Source organism: Oncorhynchus gorbuscha, linkage group LG03 (genome assembly GCF_021184085.1).
Source record: "Oncorhynchus gorbuscha isolate QuinsamMale2020 ecotype Even-year linkage group LG03, OgorEven_v1.0, whole genome shotgun sequence".
NCBI lineage: Eukaryota > Metazoa > Chordata > Actinopteri > Salmoniformes > Salmonidae > Oncorhynchus > Oncorhynchus gorbuscha.
In genome coordinates this window covers 102374130-102398765 of record NC_060175.1, presented here as the reverse complement: position 1 = coordinate 102398765, position 24636 = coordinate 102374130, and the positions used below count along the sequence as shown (strand labels likewise).

At 43.7% G+C, this 24636-nt stretch overlaps 1 protein-coding gene and 1 non-coding gene across 2 annotated transcripts; one reads left to right on the top strand and one right to left on the bottom strand.

Annotated features, from left to right (window-relative positions):
* Nucleotides 1–14035: 14035 nt before the first annotated feature.
* Nucleotides 14036–14107, bottom strand: trnae-cuc. Its single transcript has one exon. It is a non-coding gene; the product is annotated as a tRNA-Glu (tRNA).
* Nucleotides 14108–15881: 1774 nt separating this feature from the next.
* Nucleotides 15882–23386, top strand: LOC124023513 (pancreatic progenitor cell differentiation and proliferation factor B-like). Its single transcript, XM_046337925.1, has 5 exons — nucleotides 15882–16040; nucleotides 19007–19095; nucleotides 21021–21104; nucleotides 21681–21780; nucleotides 22838–23386. Exons 2-5 carry the CDS (start codon nucleotides 19041–19043, stop codon nucleotides 22953–22955), a joined length of 357 nt encoding a protein of 118 aa, XP_046193881.1. The 5' UTR covers nucleotides 15882–16040; nucleotides 19007–19040; the 3' UTR covers nucleotides 22956–23386.
* The last annotated feature ends 1250 nt before the right edge of the window (nucleotides 23387–24636 follow it).

Below are 24636 nucleotides of genomic sequence, written 5' to 3'. Positions count from 1 at the left end.
TCTTCCTTTCCCTTCTGATGACCAGGTGGCGAATCGCATCTCTGCATGTCTGGCAGACATATCAGTGTGGATGACGGATCACCACCTCAAGCTGAACTTCGGCAAGACGGAGCTGCTCTTCCTCCCGGGGAAGGACTGCCCGTTCCATGATCTCGCCATCACGGTTGACAACTCCATTGTGTCCTCCTCCCAGAGCGCTAAGAACCTTGGCGTGATCCTGGACAACACCCTGTCGTTCTCAACTAACATCAAGGCGGTGGCCCGTTCCTGTAGGTTCATGCTCTACAACATCCGCAGAGTACGACCCTGCCTCACACAGGAAGCGGCGCAGGTCCTAATCCAGGCACTTGTCATCTCCCGTCTGGATTACTGCAACTCGCTGTTGGCTGGGCTCCCTGCCTGTGCCATTAAACCCCTACAACTCATCCAGAACGCCGCAGCCCGTCTAGTGTTCAACCTTCCCAAGTTCTCTCACGTCACCCCGCTCCTCCGCTCTCTCCACTGGCTTCCAGTTGAAGCTCGCATCCGCTACAAGACCATGGTGCTTGCCTACGGAGCTGTGAGGGGAACGGCACCTCAGTACCTCCAGGCTCTGATCAGGCCCTACACCCAAATAAGGGCACTGCGTTCATCCACCTCTGGCCTGCTCGCCTCCCTACCACTGAGGAAGTACAGTTCCCGCTCAGCCCAGTCAAAACTGTTCGCTGCTCTGGCTCCCCAATGGTGGAACAAACTCCCTCACGACGCCAGGACAGCGGAGTCAATCACCACCTTCCGGAGACACCTGAAACCCCACCTCTTTAAGGAATACCTAGGATAGGATAAAGTAATCCTTCTCACCCCTCCCCTTAAAATATTTAGATGCACTATTGTAAAGTGGCTGTTCCACTGGATGTCATAAGGTGAATGCACCAATTTGTAAGTCGCTCTGGATAAGAGCGTCTGCTAAATGACTTAAATGTAAATGTAAATGTAATGTCCCGTCGATGTGGATAGGGGGGTGTTCCCTCTGCTGTTTCCTGAAGTCCACAATCATTTCCTTTGTTTTATTGACGTTGAGTGTGAGGTTATTTTCCTGACACCACACTCCGAGGGCCTTCACCACCTCCTTGTAGGCCGTTTCATTGTTGTTGGTAATCAAGCCTACCACTGTAGTGTCGTCCACAAACTTGATGATTGAGTTGGAGGCGTGCATGCCATGCAGTCATGGGTGAACAGGGAGTACAGGAGAGGGCTCAGAACGCACCCTTGTGGGGCCCCAGTGTTGAGGATCAGCGGGGTGGAGATGTTGTTACCTACCCTTACCACCTGGGGCCGGCCGGGATCGAGACCCAGGGTCTCGAGGTTGATGACGAGTATGGAGGGTACTATGGTGTTAAATGCTGAGTTGTAGTTGATGAACAGCATTCTCACATAGGTATTCCTCTTGTCCAGATGGGTTAGGGCAGTGTGCAGTGTGGTTGCGATTGCGTCGTCTGTGGACCTATTGGTGCGGTAAGCAAATTGGAGTGGGTCTAGGGTGTCAGGTAGGGTGGAGGTGATATGGTCCTTGACTAGTCTCTCAAAGCACTTCATGATGTCTGAAGTGAGTGCTACGGGGCGGTAGTCGTTTAGTGCAGTTACCTTAGCTTTCTTGGGAACAGGAACAATGGTGGCCCTCTTGAAGCATGTGGGAACAGCAGACTGGGATAAGGATTGATTGAATATGTCCTATGCTAATGCTAATAGTGTTATTAAAATCGCAACATTTGTTTTGCATACTTTCCACTTCACTGATACGAGTCTCTGCTCTTTCCGGCGACTTATTGGAAATTGAAATGTTTTGCCTGATTCTAATACACTGTTTTATAGAATATAGCTTTGTGTTCTTTGAAGAAGGGAATTATATCCTCTAATACACTTTGATCCACTCATTCTCCCTCTCTAATCTCTCTGTGACAACAGACACTCATTTCTTAGGAGAGATGATAAGAAAACACTTGGGTACCGTGATCTCTCATCTGCACAAACGGAAGGTCATCTGCTACTGAACAAATAGAAGATAATGTTTGAGTCCTTAGTTGTTGTGGAGAACCAGACCTTACCGACCTGTTCGTTGAGCTGCGAGCGCTGATCCTCCATGATCACACGAGGCTGCTGGTCTTAATCATGCGTTTCAGTAGAGGAGCGTGAGTCTGAGGCATGATCTGTTTTTAAAGGTCCCAGTGACTACAGATGAGGACGTGAACTGAAGGTGAACACTGCTATTGGAGGGTTTTGTTTAATCCTCTTATCTCAGGATGAATTTCTTTACTATTTGACTGTTTTTTGATGTACAGTGCCTTGCGAAAGTATTCGGCCCCCTTGAACTTTGCGACCTTTTGCCACATTTCAGGCTTCAAACATAAAGATATAAAACTGTATTTTTTGTGAAGAATCAACAACAAGTGGGACACAATCATGAAGTGGAACGACATTTATTGGATATTTCAAACTTTTTTAACAAATCAAAAACTGAAAATTGGGCGTGCAAAATTATTCAGCCCCTTAAGTTAATACTTTGTAGCGCCACCTTTGCTGCGATTACAGCTGTAAGTCGCTTGGGGTATGTCTCTATCAGTTTTGCACATCGAGAGACTGACATTTTTTCCCATTCCTCCTTGCAAAACAGCTCGAGCTCAGTGAGGTTGGATGGAGAGCATTTGTGAACAGCAGTTTTCAGTTCTTTCCACAGATTCTCGATTGGATTCAGGTCTGGACTTTGACTTGGCCATTCTAACACCTGGATATGTTTATTTTTGAACCATTCCATTGTAGATTTTGCTTTATGTTTTGGATCATTGTCTTGTTGGAAGACAAATCTCCGTCCCAGTCTCAGGTCTTTTGCAGACTCCATCAGGTTTTCTTCCAGAATGGTCCTGTATTTGGCTCCATCCATCTTCCCATCAATTTTAACCATCTTCCCTGTCCCTGCTGAAGAAAAGCAGGCCCAAACCATGATGCTGCCACCACCATGTTTGACAGTGGGGATGGTGTGTTCAGGGTGATGAGCTGTGTTGCTTTTACGCCAAACATAACGTTTTGCATTGTTGCCAAAAAGTTCAATTTTGGTTTCATCTGACCAGAGCACCTTCTTCCACATGTTTGGTGTGTCTCCCAGGTGGCTTGTGGCAAACTTTAAACAACACTTTTTATGGATATCTTTAAGAAATGGCTTTCTTCTTGCCACTCTTCCATAAAGGCCAGATTTGTGCAATATACGACTGATTGTTGTCCTATGGACAGAGTCTCCCACCTCAGCTGTAGATCTCTGCAGTTCATCCAGAGTGATCATGGGCCTCTTGGCTGCATCTCTGATCAGTCTTCTCCTTGTATGAGCTGAAAGTTTAGAGGGACGGCCAGGTCTTGGTAGATTTGCAGTGGTCTGATACTCCTTCCATTTCAATATTATCGCTTGCACAGTGCTCCTTGGGATGTTTAAAGCTTGGGAAATCTTTTTGTATCCAAATCCGATTGGAGCTGCACTGAGACGGTTCAGAAAAATTCAGGGCCGTCACAACGTGGTTCAGGAAGAGTGTGGGTTCCCAGCTCCAATCCAGATGTGTTGGTCATTACTGAGACGTGGTTCAGAAAGAGTGTTTTGAACACTGATGTTAACCATTCTGGTTATACATTTTTTCATCAAGACAGATCTTCCAAAGGTGGTGGAGTGGCAATCATTACCAAGGATCACCTTCAGTGCTCAGTTGTCTCCACCAAGTCTGTCCCCAAACAATTTGATTTGCTGGTTTTAAGCATTAAACTTTCAAATAGCTCTTTGTTGACTGTTGCTGGGTGACTGTTGCTGGGTGCTATCGTCCACCATCAGTACCGGCCTGTACCCTACCTGCCCTAAGCTCTCTCCTGACCCCTTATACTAAGTCTGAATGTGTCCTGCTAGGTGACCTAAACTGGGACATGCTTAAACCACCTGACCAAGTCCTAAAGCAATGGGACTCCCTAAATCTCTCTCAGATTATTACCAATCCCACAAGGTATGACTTCAAACACCCAGAAAAGGCTACTCTCCTTGATGTTATCCTCACAAATAATCCTAATAGGTATCAGTCTGGACTTTTCTGTAATGACCTTAGTGATCACTGTTTTACAGCCTGTGTTAGTAATGGCTGCTCAGTGAAACTACCTGTCCTGCTTTGTCATAGACGCTTGCTAAAAAACTTTAATGAACAAGCCTTACTTCATGACCTAGCCTCTTTAAATTGGTATAGAATCAGCTTGATTCACTCTGTAGAAGACACTTGGACCTTCTTTTTTGATATTTTCAGTGGTATTGTTAACAAACATGTCCCCATAAAGAAAATGATCATTAAAAACAGGTTCAGCCCCTGGTTCGATGGTGATCTTGCAGAGTTACTCCACCTCAAGGATACCATTTGACGAAAGGCTCGGCACACGCATACTTAGGCTGACTGGCTCTCGTTCAGGCAAATGAGAAATAAGTGCACTCAGGCTATCTGGAAGGCCAAAGTTAGTTACTTTAAGGCTCCGTTCTCTCTCTGTGGGTCTAACCCCAAGAAGTTCTGGAAAACAGTTAAAGACCTGGAGAATAAACCCTCCTCCTCACAGCTGCCCATGTCCCTTAGTGTTGATGATGTGGTTGTTACTGACAAGCACATGGCTGAGCTCTTTAATCACCACTTCATTAAGTCAGGATTCCTATTTGACTCAGCCATGCCTCATTGACCGTCCAACACTTCCTCATCTCCCACCCCTTCTAATGCGATTAGTTCTGCTGCTCCTCCCTCTTTTCCTCCTGCCCCGCTACAAAGTTTCTCCCTGCAAGAGGTCACAGCCTGAGGTGCTAAAGGAACTCCTTAAACTTGACTCCCAAAAAACATCTGGGTCAGATGGTTTAGACCCTTTCTTCTTTAAGGTCGCAGAGACGGTCTCTCCTCTCTGGGGAGGTTCTTGGAAGGCAGCCACAGAACGTCCTTTATTTCAAGGGGGAGATCAAGCTGATCCGAACTGTTATAGGTCAAATTCTATTTTGCCCTTTTTATCAAAAGTGTTGGAAGAAAAAAACTTATTGATGTCTATAGCATTCTCTCTGGTTTACAGTCTGGTTTCCGCTCAGGTTATGGATGTGTCACTGCAACCTTAAAGGTCCTAAATGATGTCACCATTGCTCTTGATTCTAAGCAATGTTGCGCTGCTATTTTTATTGACCTGGCCAAAGCTTTTGATACGGTAGACCATTAAATTCTTGTGGGACGGCTAAGGAGTATTGGTGTCTCTGAGGGGTCTTTGGCCTGGTTTGCTAACTACCTCTCTCAAAGAATGCAGTGTATAAAGTCAGAACATATTCTCTCTCAGCCACTGCCTGTCACCAAGGGAGTACCTCAAGGCTCAATCCTAGGCCCCACGCTCTTCTCAATTTAAATCAACAACATAGCTCAGGCATTAGGAAGCTCTCTCATCCATTTTCTACAACAAAGCTTTCTTAGTATCCAACAAGCTTTCTCTGCCCTTAACCCTGTTCTGAACACCTCCAAAACAAAGGTAATGTGGTCTGGTAAGAAGAATGCCCCTCTCCCCACAGGTGTTATTACTACCTCTGAGGGTTTAGAGCTTGAGGTAGTCACCTCATACAAGTACGTGGGAGTATGGCTAGACGGTACACTGTCCTTCTCTCAGCACATATCAAAGCTGCAGGGTACAGTTAAATCTAGACTTGGTTTCCTCTATCGCAATTGCTCCTTTCACCCCAGCTTCGAAACTAACCCCGATCCAGATGACCATCCTACCCATGCTAGATTACAGAGATGTAATTTATAGATCGGCATGTAAGGGTGCTCTCGAGTGGCTAGATGTTCTTTACCATTCGGCCATCAGATTTTCCACCAATGCTCCTTATAGGACACATCACTGCACTCTATACTCTTCTGTAAACTGGTCATCTCTGTATACCCATCGCAAGACCCACTGGTTGTTTCTTATTTACAAAACCCTCTTAGGCCTCACTCCCCCCCTATCTGAGATATCTACTGCAGCCCTCATCCTCCACATACAACACCTGTTCTGTCAGTCACAATCTGTTAAAGGTCCCCAAAGGACACACATCCCCGGGTCGCTCCTCTTTTCAGTTCGCTGTAGCTAGCGACTGAAACGAGCTGCAAAAAAAACACTCAAAAAGGGACAGTTTTATCTCAATCTCTTCATTCAAAGACTCAATCATGGACAGACACACTTACTGACAGTTGTGGCTGCTTTGTGTGATGTATTGTTGTCTCTACTTTCTTGCCCTTTGTGCTGTTGTCTTTGCCCAATAATGTTTGTACCATGTTGTTGTGCTACCATGCTTTGTCATTGACTTGGGTTTCTCTTTATGTAGTCTTGTGGTGTCTCTCTTGTCGTAATGTGTGTTTTGTCCAATATTTTTTATTTTTAATCCCAGCCCATGTCCCCGCTGGAGGCCTTTTGGTAGGCTAGTTGCCTAGTTAAATAAAGGTTACATTTAAAAAAGTATATTTTCTGTCTGGATAACACACGGACGGTGGACAGTCTATTCCTAGTATTGACTGAATGTCTCTTAGCAACTGAATACTGTTGTGAGTGGAGTTTGGCCGCTTTAAATCGTGTATATTATGACATAAAATAAGCCTGTTTTTTTTCATGATCTTGTTGATGACCAACATTGTGCAATGACTACAACAGACGAACCATATCTCCAACCTTAAAAACAATCCTTACTGCTTTGTTCTGTCCAATCTGCAGCCTCCTAATTTAACTTGTTGATTGTTGCATTTCCCCAGACCACAGAACAGTAGTTCACCTGTCTCTACATTAATGCTTGGGTTGTTTGCTTTAAGAATCTTTAACGAGTAAATATTTAGCTATATCTTTCTGATCATGTATGCAGCTTAAATTATAAATTATAATTTTTTTTTTTTTTTTTACATAGATCAGTTATTTGAGACAACCATGATAAGCAGTTGTCTAGTAGTTTAGTTTCTGCCACTTCCTCAATTTGTACTCCCCCCATACGTAATTGAATCCCATGCTGTCTTTTCCTGGTGGAACAGACCAGCATAACCTTGGTTTTCTTCGTGTTCAAAACAAGTTTGTCCGGCATTCCCAGATCTACTTGTAGAGCTTGCTATACCTGTTGAACCAATTGTCCTCCTGTATAAATTGTAGTATCATCTGCAAATATAGTAGCTTGAGTTTCAGATAAGGCATAAGGAAGGTGGTTGGTATATATTAAAACCTATTTGGGCTGAAATCCCGTTAACGGGGTCGCTATGACAACAGCCAGTGAAAGTGCAGGGCGCCAAATTCAAAACAACAGACATCTCATAATTAAAATTCCTCAAACATACAAGTATCTTATGTCATTTTAAAGGTAATATTGTTGTTAATCACACCACAGTGTCCGATTTCAAATAGGCTTTACAGCGAAAGCACCACAAATGATTATGTTAGGTCAGAGCCAAGTCACAAGAACACACACAGCCATTTTTCCAGCCAAAGAGTGGAGTCACAAAAATTATAAATAGAGATAGAATGAATCACTAACCTTTGATTGATCTTCATTAGATGATACTCATAGGACTTCATGTCACACAATAGATGTATGTTTTGTTCGATAAAGTGAATATTTATATAAAAAAATTCTCAGTATACATTGGGCGCGTTATGTTCAGTAGTTCCAAAAACATCAGGTGATTTTGCAGAGAGCCACATCAATTTACAGAAATACTCATTATAAATGTTGATGGAAATACAAGCGTTATGCATGGAATTAAAGATAGACTTCTCCTTAATGCAACCGCTGTGTCAGATTTCAAAAAAGCTTTATGAAAAAAGCACACCATGCAATAATCTGAGTACGGTGCTCAGGCAACAAATACATATATCCTCCATGTTGGAGTCAACAGAAGTCAGAAATAGCATTATAAATATTCACTTACCTTTGATGATCTTCATCAGAATGCACTCCCAGGAATCCCAGTTCCACAATAAATGTTTGATTTGTTCGATAATGTCCATCATTTATGTCCAAATAGCTCCTTTTGTTAGCGCGTTTGGTAAACTTAAAAAAAAAAAAATAAATAACCTTTATTTAACTAGGTAGGCTAGTTGAGAACAAGTTCTCATTTGCAACTGCGACCTGGCCAAGATAAAGCATAGCAGTGTGAACAGACAACACAGAGTTACACATGGAGTAAACAATTAACAAATCAAAACTCACAAAGCGCGTTCACTAGTTGCAGACGAAATGTCAAAAAGTTCTGTGACGGTCCGTAGAAACTTGTCAAACAATGTATGGAATCAATCTTTAGGATGTTTTTAACATAAATCTTCAATAATATTCCAATTCCTTTGTCTTCAGAAAAGCAAAGGAATGGGAGATACCTCTCATGTGAAATGCGCGTGACCAGTGCGTGACTGCTGCCATAACTCTGACTCATTCCCCTCTCATTCAGCCCCCCTTCATAGTAGAAGCTTCAAACACGTTTCTAAAGATGGTTGACATCTAGTGGAAGCCTTAGGAAGTGCAAGATGACAAATATCCCACTGTATCTTCTATAGGGACGGAATTGAAAATCGACCAACCACAGATTTCCCACTTCCTGGTTGGATTTTTTTCTCAGGTTTTTGCCTGCCAAATGAGTTCTGTTATACTGACAGACACCATTCAAACTGTTTTATAAACGGTTGTGTTTTCTATCCAAATCTACTACTAATATGCATATATTAGCAACTGGGACTGAGGAGCAGGCAGTTTACTTCTGGGCACCTCTGGGCACCTTATTCATCCAAGCTACTCAATACTGCCCACCAGCCATAAGAAGTTTTAAGTAAAGAAGTGGCCCAAGGCAGCTGCCCTGCACTATTCCACAGTTGAAAGCATGAGGGAAAGAAGATAACCCATTAATCTACAGTCGGAAGTTTACATACACTTAGGTTGGAGTCATTAAAACTCGTTTTTCAACCACTCCACACATTTCTTGTTAACAAACTATAGTTTTGGAAAGTCTGTTAAGACATCTACTTTGTGCATGACACAAGTAATTTTTCCAACAATTGTTTACAGACAGATTATTTCACTGTATCACAATTCCAGTAGGTCAGAAGTTTACATACACTAAGTTGACTGTGCCTTTAAACAGCTTGGAAAATTCCAGAAAATGATGTCATGGCTTTAGAAGCTTCTAATAGGCTAATTGACATCATTTGAGTCAATTGGAGATAGGCCTTGAAATACATCCACAGGTACATCTTCAAACTCAGTGCATCTTTGCTTGACATCATGGGAAAATCAAAAGAAATCAGCCAAGACTTCAGAAAAATAATTGGAGACCTCCACAAGTCTGGTTCATCCTTAGGAGCAATTTCCAAACGTGGAGGTACCACGTTCATCTGTACAAACATTAGTACGCAAATATAAACACCATGAGACCACAGAGCCGTCATACCGCTCAGGAAGGAGACGCGTTCTGCTCCTAGAGATGAACGTACTTTGGTGCAAATCAATCCCAGAACAACAGCAAAGGACCGTGTGAAGATGCTGGAGAAAACGGGTACAAAAATATCTACATTCACAGAAAAATGAGTCCTATATGAACATAACCTGAAAGGCCGCTCGGCAAGGAAGAAGCCACTGCTCCAAAACTGCCATACAAAAGCCAGACTACGGTTTGCAACTGCACATGGGGACAAAGATCGTACTTTTTGGAGAAATGTCCTCTGGTCTGGTGAACCAAAACTAGAACTGTTTGGCCATAATGACCATCGTTATGTTTGGAGGAAAAAGGGTGAGGCTTGCAAGCCGAAGAAAACACCATCCGAACCGTGAAGTACGGGGGTGGCAGCAGGAGGGACTGGTGCACTTCATATAATAGATGGCATCATGAGGCAGGAAAAGTATGTGGATATATTGAAGCAACATCTCAAGACATCAGTCAGGAAGTTAAAGCTTAGTCACAAATGGGTGTTCCAAATGGACAATGACCCCAAGCATACATCTAAAGTTGTGGCAAAATGGCTTAAGGACAACAAAGTCAAGGTATGAAATAAATAATTCTCTCTACTATTTTTCTGACATTTCACATTCTTAAAATAAAGTGGTGATTTTTCACTCGGATTAAATGTCAGGAATTGTGAGAAAAAAAAACTGAGTTTAAATGTATTTGGCTAAGGTGTATGTAAACTTCCGACTTCAACTGAAGGTGGACTGTTTCCTGTCAGTTAGATATGCCTCCTCAAACCCATAATGCAACAATTTTGTCCAAATTATTTCATGATCCACTAAATCAAATGCTGCACTAAAACCTGCCATTGGTCAGTCATGACAACCAATGCAGTGGTAGTGGAATGTTATTTACGATAAGCATGCACGATGAATGTGCATAAATCGTCTATGGTTGGTTAGTTGGTTCTCTGCCGGCTAGCAATCTTGTTGCCGATTCAGTGACGCGAGCTAACAGTAAACTGACAGTATTGTCAGCTAAGCTAGCCAGTCTAATAGAGATTAATGCGGGGTGGTTAAATTGTGTATTGTTGTAGTTGGTACATAATCTGATTCCACCAGTATGTGTTTTCCAACCACAAGGTTGGAAAACATGTTTACAAGCGGACGGCTAAACTTGGCATGAACATGAATTGGGTAGTGTTTATATGGGTTTATGTTATGGGGTTACAGGTGGTTAGATGTAGCCCGAGGACCACAGAGACCCTTCCAGAACATATCATACATTTAGTCTACCCCTCTCTGCGGAGTCCACAAGCTCTGTCAGGTTGGATGGGGAGCGTCGCTGCACAGCTATTTTCAGGTCTCTCCAGAGATGTTCGATCGGGTTCAAGTCCGGGCTCTGGCTGGTCCACTCGAGGAAATTCAGACTTGTACCGAAGCCACTCCTGCGTTGTCTTGGCTGTGTGCTTAGGGTCGTTGTCCTGTTTGAAGGTGAACCTTCGCCACAGTCTGAGGTCCTGAGAGTTTAGGAACAGGTTTTCTTCAAGGATCTCTCTGTACTTTGCTCCATTCATCTTTCCCTTTATCCTGACTAGTCTCCCAGTCCCTGCACTGAAAAACATCCCCACAGCATAATGCTGCCACCACCATGCTTCACTGTAGGGATGGTGCCAGGTTTCCTCCAGACATGACGCTTGACATTCAGGCCAAAGAGTTCAATCTTGGTTTCATCAGACCAGAGAATCTTGTTTCTCATGGTCTGAGATTCTTTAGGTGCCTTTTGGCAAATTCCAAGCGGGTTGTCATGTGGCTTTTACTGAGGAGTGGCTTCCGTCTGGCCACTCTACCATACAGGCCTGATTGGTGGAGTGCTGCAGAGATTGTTGTCCTTCTGGAATGTTCTCCCATCTCCACAGAGGAACTCTGCAGCTCTGTCAGAGTGACCATCAGGTTCTAGGTCACCTTCCTGACCAAGGCCCTTCTCCCCCGATTGCTCAGTTTGGCCGGGTTGCCAGTTCTAGGACGAGTCTTGGTGGTTCCAAACTTCTTCCATTTAAGAATGATGGAGGCCACTGTGTTCTTTTGGACCTTCAATGCTGCAGACATTTTTTGTTACTCTTCCCCAGATCTGTGCCTCGACACAATCCTGTCTCGGAGCTCTAAGGACAATTCCCTCAACCTCATGGCTTTGTTTTTGCTCTGACATGCCAACTGTGGGATCTTTTATAGACAGGTGTGTCCCTTTTCTAAATCATGTCCAATCAATTGAATTTACCACAGGTAGACTCCAATCTAGTTGTAGAAACATCTCAAGGATGATCAATGGAAACAGGATGCACCTGAGCTCAATTTCAAGTCTCATAGCGAAGGGTCTGAATACTTATCTAAATAAGGTATTTCAGTTTTTTTTTTTTTTGCAAACATTTCTAAAAATATGTTTTCGATTTGTCATTATGGGCTATTGTGTGTAGATTGCTGAGGATTTTTTATTTATTTAATCCATTTTAGAATGCGGCTGTAACGTAACAAAATGTGGAAAAAGTCAAGAGGTCTGAATAGTTTCCAAAGGCTCTGTATATCAAATCAACAACTCAAGCACACCATTGTGTTAAAGTGGCATGTCTGAGGACTGGCAACATTAGGTCAGTCTCCTGCATCAACATGGCGTTGTTGACACTCTGATGTTATTATAGCCACGTCCCATGAGACAACTGCCTCAACATACCTGTTACAGTCAGGCCGCTGTGTTACTGTCAGGCCGCTGTGTTACTGTCAGGCCGCTGTGTTACTGTCAGGCCGCTGTGTTACTGTCAGGCCACTGTGTTACTGTCAGGCCGCTGTGTTACTGTCAGGCCGCTGTGTTAGTCAGGCCGCTGTGTTACTGTCAGGCCGCTGTGTTACTGTCAGGCCGCTGTGTTAGTCAGGCCGCTGTGTTACAGTCAGGCCGCTGTGTTACTGTCAGGCCGCAGTGTTACAGTCTGGCCGCTGTGTTACAGTTTGGCCTATGTCCAGCTGGTTAAGGATGCTGTGACCTTTGTCCAGCTGGGAAAGAATGTTGTGACCTTTGTCCAGCTAGTTAAGGATGTTGTGAACTATGTCCAGCTGGTTAAGGATGCTGTGACCTTTGTCCAGCTAGTTAAGGATGTTGTGAACTATGTCCAACTGGTTAAGGATGCTGTGACCTTTGTCCAGCTGGGAAAGAATGTTGTGACCTTTGTCCAGCTGGTTTAGGATGTTGTGAACTATGTCCAGCTGGGAAAGCAGTACAGCCCTCCAGGCTGAATCCACCACTATGTCTGGAGACCCAGCCTTGCTCCATGCTCTTTTAGTAGCCTTTGTCCTGTAAATCCTGGAATCCTTACTGTCCGTTAAGACAAGGCTTCCATTTGGCAGTTTTCTGAAGCAGGGCGCCATGTTTGCTGTGAAAATAAAAGGGATAAGTTTATATTTAATAAACATAAAATTATATCCATTTTAAATCACAGTGAGCAGACTGGATTAAATGATATCCATTTTAAAATCACAGTGAGCAGACTGGATTAAATGATATCCATTTTAAAATCACAAGTGAGCAGACTGGATTAAATGATGGAACAATAAAATGAAGTGTATAAACTCCAGCTCCCTATGTTGTTACCTCTAGTTACTTACTGAATCATATATTGACCACAAACCCACACACAAAGACACACCAACATAAGCAAGTGCAAAGGATATCGCTTGTGCGTTTTCATTCATAATTAACACAATGACCCTCGCCTATTTGTTATCAAGACAGTATTTTCCCTATAACTATGTCTAGTTCAATTAGGTACATGAATAAAACAAATATAACCCCCCCCCAGGTTTCTTCCTAGGTTCCTGCCTTTCTAGGGTGTTTTTCCTAGCCACCGTGCTTCTACATCTGCATTGCTTGCTGTTTGGGGTTTTTACACTGGGTTTCTGTACAGCACTTTGTGACATTGGCTGATAAAAAAAAGAAGCTTTATAAATACATACAGTAAGGGCTTGGTACTGTAGCTCAGTTGGTAGAGCATGGCGCTTGTAACGCCAGGGTAGTGGTTTCGATTCCCGGGACCACCCATACATAGAATGTATGCACACATGACTGTAAGTCGCTTTGGATAAAAGCGTCTGCTAAATGGCATATTAAATCTCGTTATCTGTGCTAAGATGTTACTGTAGCTTTTAATACACTGATTTTTACCTGTTAGATATTCCCGATCGATGATGATGATAAATGAAAACAGCATACAACAAAACATCGTGGCTACTTTAGAAAAGAAAGATGACTCGCGAAAATTACATGAGAGGAAATCTATTTTTCCATCGTCCTCTTCTGGCGTTTAAAGGTCCCGCCATAGCTCTATCCTCATTCGTCAATTATTGGTTACCTCTTGGTTGCACTGGCGTCTCGGATTGGTTGGTGAGTGCAATTATTGGTGGGATGTCATAACCAGACATTTCCTCGGCTCACGTTTGTTAGGGGCGCGGCGCCATCGTTTTTAGACAGTTACCAGTATGTGGATGCTTCTGAAAACTTCACGTATCCCCTTGAGGTCTGGTGATAAAAAATGTTTGTTCCCTGACCGGGAATCGAACCCGGGCCGCGGCGGTGAGAGCGCCGAATCCTAACCACTAGACCACCAGGGAAACTTAAAGTAGGGAAGTTGTAATTGTTTATAACTGTTGATAACCTTACTGGGTAACAGTATAAACGCAATGTGTAACAATTTCAACGTTTTTACTGAGTTACATTTCATAGAAGGAAATCAGTCACTTTAAATTCATTCATTAGGCCCTACCCTAATCTATGGATTACACATGACTGAGCAGTGGCGCAACCATGGGTGGGCCTGGAAGGTCATAGGCTCACCCACTTGGGAGCTAAGCCTGAGAGCCAGGCCCAGCCAATTAAAAGGGCATTATTATAGAGTGATTATAGAGTCACTTTAACTCCATGAACATGTACGTATTACCTTAAGTACCAGACTAACCGGTGCCCCGCATATTGACTCTGTAGCGGTACACCCTGTATCTGTATATAGCCTCACTACTGTTATTTTACTGCTGCTGTTTAATTATTTGTTACTTTTATTTTCATGTATTTTTTCCTTAGCACTTATTTTTTCTTAAAACTGCATTGATCCACCCCCCCCCCCCATTTTCACCTAAAAGAACATACCCAAATCTAACTGCTTGTAGCTCAGGACCTGAAGCAAGTATTATTGTTACCATTTGAAAGGAAACACTTTGAAGTTTGTTCAAATGTGAAATGAATGTAGAATAATATAACGCTTTAGATCTGGTAAAAGATAATACAAAGAAAAAACATGAGTAATTTTGTGTTTTTTTGGACCGCCATCTTTAAAATGCAAGAGAAAGGCCATAATGTATTATTCCAGCCCAGGCGCAGTTTAGTCTATGTGCAAAGTTTTAAACTGATCCAATGAACCATTGCATATCTGTTCAAAATGTTGTATCAAGACTGCCCAAATGTGCCTAATTGGTTTATTAATAAATGTTCAAGTTCATAATTGTGCACTCTCCTCAAACAATAGCATGGTATTATTTTTACTGTAATAGATAATGTAAGTCGCTCTGGATAAGAGCGTCTGCTAAATGACTTAAATGTAAATGTAAATGTAATTGGACAGTGCAGTTAGATTGACAAGAATTTAAGCTTTCGGCCCATATCAGATATGTCTATGTCCTGGGAAATGTTCATTAGCCTACGTTAGCTCAACCGTCCTGTGGGGGGGACACCAATCTAAGGGCTTGAAAGTAAGCATTTCACTGTTGTATTTGGCGCATGTGACAAATAAAATTTTATTTGATTATTGCAGACGGATAGTCTCAGATGATCCCGCAGGTGGGGAAACTGGATGTGGAGGTCCTGGGCTGGCGTGGTTACACGTGGTCTGCAGATGTGAGACCGGTAGGACGTACTGAAATGAACATTCAATTCTCTTGCAACAGCTCTGTTGGACATTCCTGCAGTCAGCATGCCAATTCCACACTCCCTCAACTTAAGACATCTGTGGCATTGTACTGTGTGACAAAACTGCACATGTTAGTGACCTTTTATCGTCCCCAACACAAGGTGCACCTGTGTAATAATCGTGCTGTTTAATCAGATTATTGTTGGATTATCTTGACAAAGGAGAAATGTTCAATTACAGGGATGGGAATAAATTTGTGCTGACAATTTGAGAGAAAAAAAAAAATTGTGCATGTGAAACATTTCTGGGGTATTTTATTTCAGCCCATGAAAACATGGGACCAACACTTTAAATATTGTGTTTTATAATTTAGTTCAGTATAGTTATATATGTTTTTCTCCAGAGACAACCCCACTGTGCGTTACCTAAGATCAAGCCCCTCCTTGTCTCTTCGACTGTCGTCGCCTCGTAGTATAAAAAGTCCCCACCCTTCATTCAGGCAAGACATTTCCTGCAGATAACATCGTTGGGAGGTTTTATTTATTTATTTATTTACCCCAAAGGTATTTTTCAAATGGGCCCCGTCGCCTAGCGTTTACTCTCCTAAGCCTCGCCGATTGAGTTGGGTGCTGTTAAACAAAAAGGTGAGATTTGATTGAAAACGGATGTTTGATAAGAGACTAAAACAATGTTAGTTACTATAATGCTCGAGAAAAAAAAAAGATGCCAGGTTATGTTTTGTTTTAGGAAATCAGTCCTCCTGATTTCAGACTATTCTTTTTATTTTCTTCTGTAGCTAATTCGTTTGTTGCTACGCTCAATGTTCATGTTATTGTGTGCCAATACTGCCAGGCAAGATTGTATTGTATTTTTATATAGGTGTTTCGTCCCTTTTCACCAACTAATGCCATCGACAGATCAAAGGTTTAGCGTAGTTACACAGACCAACACATTTTTATGTTTTGTTGTTCAAAACCCGTGTTCCTCCTTTTTTTCTTTCAACCAAATTCCCAAGAATGAGAACCGTTGTTATTGTTAGCAAAACATAGATACGGGCGCCTAGTTATCTAACGTAACGTAGTGTGTCTAACGTAACGTAGTGTGTCTAACGTAACGTAGTGTGTCTAACGTAACGTAAGTGTGTCTAACGTAACGTAAGTGTGTCTAACGTAACGTAAGTGTGTCTAACGTAACGTAAGTGTGTCTAACGTAACGTAAGTGTGTCTAACGTAACGTAAGTGTGTCTAACGTAACGTAAGTGTGTCTAACGTAACGTAAGTGTGTCTAACGTAACGTAAGTGTGTCGTCTAACGTAACGTAACGTAGGTGTGTCGTCTAACGTAACGTAAGTGTGTCTAACTAACGTAACGTAAGTGTGTGTCTAACGTAACGTAAGTGTGTCGTCTAACGTAACGTAACGTAAGTGTGTCGTCTAACGTAACGTAAGTGTGTCGTCTAACGTAACGTAACGTAAGTGTGTCGTCTAACGTAACGTAAGTGTGTGTCTAACGTAACGTAAGTGTGTCGGTCTAACGTAACGCAACGTAAGTGTGTCTAACGTAACGTAGCGTGGTGTGTCGTCTAACGTAACGCAACGTAAGTGTGTGTCTAACGCAACGTAACGTAAGTGTGTCGTCTAACGTAACGTAACGTAAGTGTGTCGTCTAACGTAACGTAAGTGTGTCGTCTAACGTAACGTAAAGTGTGTCGTCTAACGTAACGTAAGTGTGTCGTCTAACGTAACGTAAGTGTGTCGTCTAACGTAACGTAAGTGTGTCGTCTAACGTAACGTAACGTAAGTGTGTCGTCTAACGTAACGTAACGTAAGTGTGTCGTCTAACGTAACGTAACGTAAGTGTGTCGTCTAACGTAACGTAACGTAAGTGTGTCGTCTAACGTAACGTAACGTAAGTGTGTCGTCTAACGTAACGTAACGTAAGTGTGTCTAACGTAACGTAAGTGTGTCTAACGTAACGTAAGTGTGTCTAACGTAACGTAACGTAGTGTGTGACTGCGGTTTTAAATCATGGGATTGCTGTAGGTCGAATGGCCCTGCATTCCCTGGGTTAAGCAACCCCGGATGTGAGGGAAACATTTTCATATGGGAAACAATTAAAGTAGTGTATTATGTGTTCGGTAGTAACGTTATTGGATGCCTAAAAGTCACAGACCAGATATCTGGCAACCACTAACATTTTGAGGCAGCATTGCCATTGGTTAATGCGTAAATATATTTTAAGTCAGTTTAAGAACAAATTCTTATAAAACAATGATGGCTAAGTGAGCAGTAAACCGTTTACTATTTGATGTTATTACTTCCTGTTTGTACTTAGCCACCCATGTATTCTGAGGCGCAATATCATTACAAAAACATGTGCAGTAATGTCTTATGGCGCTATTTCAGTACTTGAATTGTATATATTTGAATATAATGTTTTTCAGTTTTAATGCACACGTTGAATGATTGTATTAACTACATTCAATTTGTAGTTAATTACTTAAAATTGACTGAACATTCCGTTCTGCTAATTCATAATTAAACGCAATTAATATATTCAGTTTCAATATGGTAGATGTTGCATTTGTTTCACGTTTACAAACCATCTTAATTTAATCAATGTTTCATATATTAACCTTCTCACGATGCATTCAGTTTTTACATTCAAACTCAAAACCAGAGACATCCTTACACTTTGCCTGCCAGGAAAGTTGAGAGAACAGAAAATCAAATGCTTTGACCTATGACCTGTTATGACCCAATTCTTGGAAACTCTCTGCAACAAGGATGCGTTTCCTGTTCCCATCTATTGTGCTCATAGGCCGCCTTAGAAGGGAGTGTCCCGCAAAAAAAAAAATAGTTGAATAGCCCTTCTAAGGATAACTTTATCACTCCCTATTTTAATGTTGCTCATGTGACTAACTAGGTTCAAACCAGGGCTCCGGCATGTCACGACTGTTAGCACACTTGGCTAAAGCCCATAGGGATGAGTTCAGGAAGCTGTCAAGTCTCCAGCAAGGTTACTCATCAAGGGTGTGGTTCAACGAAGATACATTTCACCTCCTACACAGATCACAGTACCTCTATGTACCTCTAACACTGTGTGGCAAGCAGGAGGGGTCTGTGCACCCCACTTATTGGGGGGGGGGAGTTGTGATTACCAGACTGACTACCGCATATAGCGAACATTCATGTAAGCTTGTGAGGCTAAGACGTGTGTGTTTGACCGATGGGGTTCTAACCCAGGTCTCTTGTGTACCAGACAATGTAACTCTTCAGGGCTCCGATAAGTTAGTTATCATATGAGCGTGGTCACCGACCCCAACTTGTTACACTTTACACCCCCCCTGACCTCCTTGAAGAGACCCATCCAAGACAAAGGACCAATGAGGATTGAGCTCAACAGGCTAAAGAAATCTGACTGCATCATCAAACTAAATATTCAGTTTAATAAAATACTACATCATTTTTATGAGTTCAATGAGTCAATTTCTACATTTTACATATTTAAAACTATTATAATAAGAATAATCTTAATGTAAAATGATGGAATTCAAATGGTTTGATAGTCTTATGTACCAATGTGTCTGACTCAAATGTCCTTCCTTCCAGGGTTTCTAACACATGATTCAACAAGTTCGTGAGCATGGCAGCGATCAACGCAGGCGGTTCTCTTGTGGTAACCCATGACTACCACCGACGTGAGTAGCTCTTGGGCAGGGTCATATATTCTTTACAGACTTAGCCCTCAGGCCCTAAATCAATCAAGCTGTGTGATTTAAAAATTAAAAATAGAAAATAAAAAATCCTTTTGTCTTCAGAAAGATTTTATAAGTTCTGATGTGTCACTTCCGCCTTCGACAGTAGTGTGTTCTCAAGCCCTGTCATATCCCCTGAACTTAGCACAAACAGTTCTGGGACAGTTGTGCTATCTTGCCAACCGTGATGTCACTGTTACACCAAACATGACAAGGAGTTGACAAGTCTGCACAAACAGGCATGTGTAACTCACGCTAGTCGTCTCTCTTGCCTGTACCTTGTCAGGATTTCCCAAACTCCCCCTCCCTCCCCTCGGTACACACTTTGTTTTCTGCCCTGTGGCTACAGCTGATTCAGATAATCAAAGCTGGATGAGTTGGTAATCTGGGGCAAATTCCAAAACGTGGCCCCAGGAACGAGTTTGAGGAAATCCTGCCTTATGTGACGGACAAGACTGGTTTCTCTTGTATTAGGGGGAGGGGTGGGTTTGTTTTGCCCTGTCTAACCCTAGACTATGATTGAGTGGTTTCTCTTGTATTAGGGGGAGGGGTGGGTTTGTTTTGCCCTGTCTAACCCTAGACTATGATTGAGTGGTTTCTCTTGTATTAGGGGAGGGGTGGGTTTGTTTTGCCCTGTCTAACCCTAGACTATGCCAGTGGTTTCTCTTGTATTAGGGGGAGGGGTGGGGTTTGTTTTGCCCTGTCTAACCCTAGACTATGACAGTGGTTTCTATTGTATTGGGGGAGGGGTGGGTTTGTTTTGCCCTGTCTAACCCTAGACTATGACAGTGGTTTCTCTTGTATTAGGGGGAGGGGTGGGTTTGTTTTGCCCTGTCTAACCCTAGACTATGACTGAGTGGTTTCTGTGTATTGGGTGGGGGGGGGGGGCTTGTTTTGCCCTATCTAACCCTAGACAATGACAGAGTGGTTTCTGTGTATTGGGGGAGGGATGGGGCTTGTTTTGCCCTGGATTCTCTTGAGACAACAGTATGAAGTTTTTGGGATCTCACCTCTTGGTCATGAATGGGTTGCATTCTATTGTCCTATCCTGATATGGTGACACTATTATGGATGGATTCTGTGATTAATGTCCCGGAAAGAGCTTGTGAGGGTGTTGTGTTTTTATAGCGTTGTCCTCTCGCCTAACCTTCACATTACTGTTGTGTTTTTATAGCGTTGTCCTCTCGCCTAACCTTCACATTACTGTTGTGTTTTTATAGCGTTGTCCTCTCGCCTAACCTTCACATTACTGTTGTGTTTTTATAGCGTTGTCCTCTCGCCTAACCTTCACATTACTGTTGTGTTTTTATAGCGTCGTCCTCTCGCCTAACCTTCACATTACTGTTGTGTATTTATAGCGTCGTCCTCTCGCCTAACCTTCACATTACTGTTGTGTATTTATAGCGTCGTCCTCTCGCCTAACCTTCACATTACTGTTGTGTTTTTATAGCGTTGTCCACTCGCCTAACCTTCACATTACTGTTGTGTTTTTATAGCGTTGTCCTCTCGCCTAATCTTCACATTACTGTTGTGTTTTTATAGCGTTGTCCTCTCGCCTAATCTTCACATTACTGTTGTGTTTTTATAGCGTCGTCCTCTCGCCTAACCTTCACATTACTGTTGTGTATTTATAGCGTCGTCCTCTCGCCTAACCTTCACATTACTGTTGTGTTTTTATAGCGTTGTCCACTCGCCTAACCTTCACATTACTGTTGTGTTTTTATAGCGTTGTCCTCTCGCCTAACCTTCACATTACTGTTGTGTTTTTATAGCGTTGTCCTCTCGCCTAACCTTCACATTACTGTTGTGTTTTTATAGCGTTGTCCTCTCGCCTAACCTTCACATTACTGTTGTGTTTGTTTTTCCAGGGCGCATCGGTTCCACCTCCAGCAGCAGCAGCTCCTGTGGCAGCTCAGAGTTCAGCGGGGAAATCCTTCCACATCATCATCCAGGTACACAATCTAGTGCAAAATGTCAAATTTTAGGGCAGGAGTATTGCCACAAGAAATACTCTGCAACAAAAAATTGTTTTGATCAAGGATATACAGTTTACTTTACAGCTCACCTGCAAGGTGGCAGCAAGCAACACTTTACTAGCATAGACCTACTGGTCTTTTGGTATGTCAAAATGGCTTGACAGTTATAATTGACTTACGAAGCTTGTGTTTAGGAATTTGTTCTAATGATAAGTGGTGAGGACTCAACCTAAGCTTCTTCACCTGTGTTGCTTGTTTTAAGTTGGGTTTTCTGTACAGCACTTTGATGTCACAAAATCATCCTGTTGTCGCACATTTGGATATTTCTAAATGTGGTCACCCTAGCGCAGTCGGTTGACTTGTGATCTATTAGCTAAAGTGATGAGCTGCAATTGTTTTTAATGTGACGTGGCATTTTGAGCAATGACCTGTTAACCTGGGAACAATTTACTTTACAGTCAGTCATTACTCCAGAATTCCTGTTCTGTGCAGTAAACCGTCTGACGTGAGACCTTTTTGGAGTGCTTTGACCTTGTCCTAATCTGTTCCTAGGTCTGCCAAAACAAGACTCGGGACATTGGTGGTCCAGATTCTTCTTTGGGAAGCAGAACCAGCCAGGAATGACCACTCTGATGGAGGAGGCCCAGCAGAAGTAAGTAGACTAGGGGACAAGTGTGGTGTTTGAACTGGCTGTCATGGAGAGAAACAGGCTGACCAGCAACTGGTTTTCATGGGAAGAAACAGGCTGACCAGCAACTGGTAGTTATGGGGAGAAACAGGCTGACCAGCAACTGGTTGTCATGGGGAGAAACAGGCTGACCAGCAACTGGCTGTCATGGGGAGAAACAGGCTGACCAGCAACTGGCTGTCATGGGGAGAAACAGGCTGACCAGCAACTGGCTGTTGTAGTGGGGGAGAAACAGGCTGACCAGCAACTGGCTGTTGTAGTGGGAGAGAAACAGGCTGACCAGCAACTGGCTGTTGTAGTGGGAGAGAAACAGGCTGACCAGCAACTGGCTGTTGTAGTGGGAGAGAAACAGGCTGACCAGCAACTGGCTGTTGTAGTGGGAGAGAAACAGGCTGACCAGCAACTGGCTGTTGTAGTGGGAGAGAAACAGGCTGACCAGCAACTGGCTGTTGTAGTGGGAGAGAAACAGGCTGACCAGCAACTGGCTGTTGTAGTGGGAGAGAAACAGGCTGACCAGCAACTGGCTGTTGTAGTGGGAGAGAAACAGGCTGACCAGCAACTGGCTGTTGTAGTGGGAGAGAAACAGGCTGACCAGCAACTGGCTGTTGTAGTGGGAGAGAAACAGGCTGACCAGCAACTGGCTGTTGTAGTGGGAGAGAAACAGGCTGACCAGCAACTGGCTGTCATGGAGAGAAACAGGCTGCCCGACTTCACTCTAGAAGCAGTAAGGATACGTTCTGTCACCTCCATTTGACAATCCCAAAGAGCCAGTTATTTTTTTATAAAGTGTTGCAAAACTTTTTTCAACGGTCGTACAGGGTGAACTCTCTGTAGCCTTATTAGGGCCTTGTCTTGCTTCCTGAATACTACCCCCCTACAACAGACATTCCTTTCTAGCACAGAGTAAGAAGTAATCATGGCATTTTTTATTTTTGTAACACTAAGCAAGTTGCACCCTGTTGAATACAACCCTGGATCTTTATTTATTTTCTCTCTCTCAACCTCTCCTTCTCTTTTCCAGGACGGCGGCCATGACTCTGACCAACGGCCAGGTGACCTGCGTTGCCAGGGAGATGGTGATGAAGAGGCAGGTCAGCGACGTCGAGAGGTCCGAGTCGGCGAGTCCACCCCCCTCCTGAGGCGAGAAGGGACCAACGCCCCCCCCCCCCCCTAAACCCTTTAATTCTGTTCCATCCTCCACACTGCATAGAAAGTATCAATGTATCAGGCATACAATGTAGTATGCTAGTGTAGGTGTTGGAACAGACCCCCCACCTTTTAACCCTACACTGGCTGCATCCCAAATAGCATTCTGTGCACTACTATTGACCGAAGCCCATTTGGGTTATGGTCAAAGTAATTCATTAGATCGGGCGCTGTTTAGGCTGTGACAACGTTCCCAACATCCACGTTAGCAAACTACGTAGAATGAATATCAGTCACTTTGCTACTTGCTAAGCATTATGGGTATTGGAACAATTATTTGTTTGTCTTAGTAAGACAGGCTGCCAATTTAACTTTTTGTATCTTTTTTTTTTTTCTATGACTAAAAATAAAATGAGGAACTATATGTATATTTTTTTGTACTTTGTGCACACATACAACTTCTGTTATCTTGTCCATTTGGTCACGCTGTGACTTCCAGATGCTCAGTACAGGTAGTCAAGCAGCCAGACTTACTGTCAATGGAATTTATCGCTTTTGAAATACTGGAAACGGTGTATGACGAACACAACGTCAATTTTAACACGGCACTCAATGGCCTACTCTTTCCTGCTGAAATACCGACCGGCCCGTCACTATGCAGTCCGCTACCGACCGGCCCGTCACTATGCAGTCCGCTACCGACCGGGCGTCACTATGCAGTCCGCTACCGACCGGGCCGTCACTATGCAGTCCGCTACCGACCGGGCCGTCACTATGCAGTCTGCTACCGACCGGGCCGTCACTATGCAGTCTGCTACCGACCGGGCCGTCACTATGCAGTCTGCTACCGACCGGGCCGTCACTATGCAGTCCGCTACCGACCGGGCCGTCACTATGCAGTCCGTACCCGTCACTATGCAGTCCGCTACCGACCGGGCCGTCACTATGCAGTCCGCTACCGACCGGGCCGTCACTATGCAGTCTGCTACCGACCGGGCCGTCACTATGCAGTCCGCTACCGACCGGGCCGTCACTATGCAGTCCGCTACCGACCGGGCCGTCACTATGCAGTCCGCTACCTGCCGTCACTATGCAGTCCGCTACCGACCGGGCCGTCACTATGCAGTCCGCTACCGACCGGGCCGTCACTATGCAGTCCGCTACCGACCGGGCCGTCACTATGCAGTCCGCTACCGACCGGGCCGTCACTATGCAGTCCGTCACGTCACTATGCAGTCCGCTACCGACCGGGCCGTCACTATGCAGTCTGCTACCGACCGGGCCGTCACTATGCAGTCCGCTACCGACCGGGCCGTCACTATGCAGTCCGCTACCGACCGGGCCGTCACTATGCAGTCCGCTACCGACCGGGCCGTCACTATGCAGTCCGCTACCGACCGGGCCGTCACTATGCAGTTATTTCTTTCATCACATTTCCAGTGGTTCAGAAGTTTACATACAGTCAATTAGAATTTGGTTACGGGTAGCCTTCCACAATAAGTTGGGTGAATTTTGGCCCATTCCTCCTGACAGAGCTGGTAGAACTGAGTCAGCTGTGCAGGCCTCCTTGCTCACACACGCTTTTTCAGTTCTGCTCACAGATTTTTCTATAGGATTGAGGTCAGGGCGTTGTGATGGCCACTCCAATACATCGACTTTGTTGTCCTTAAAGCC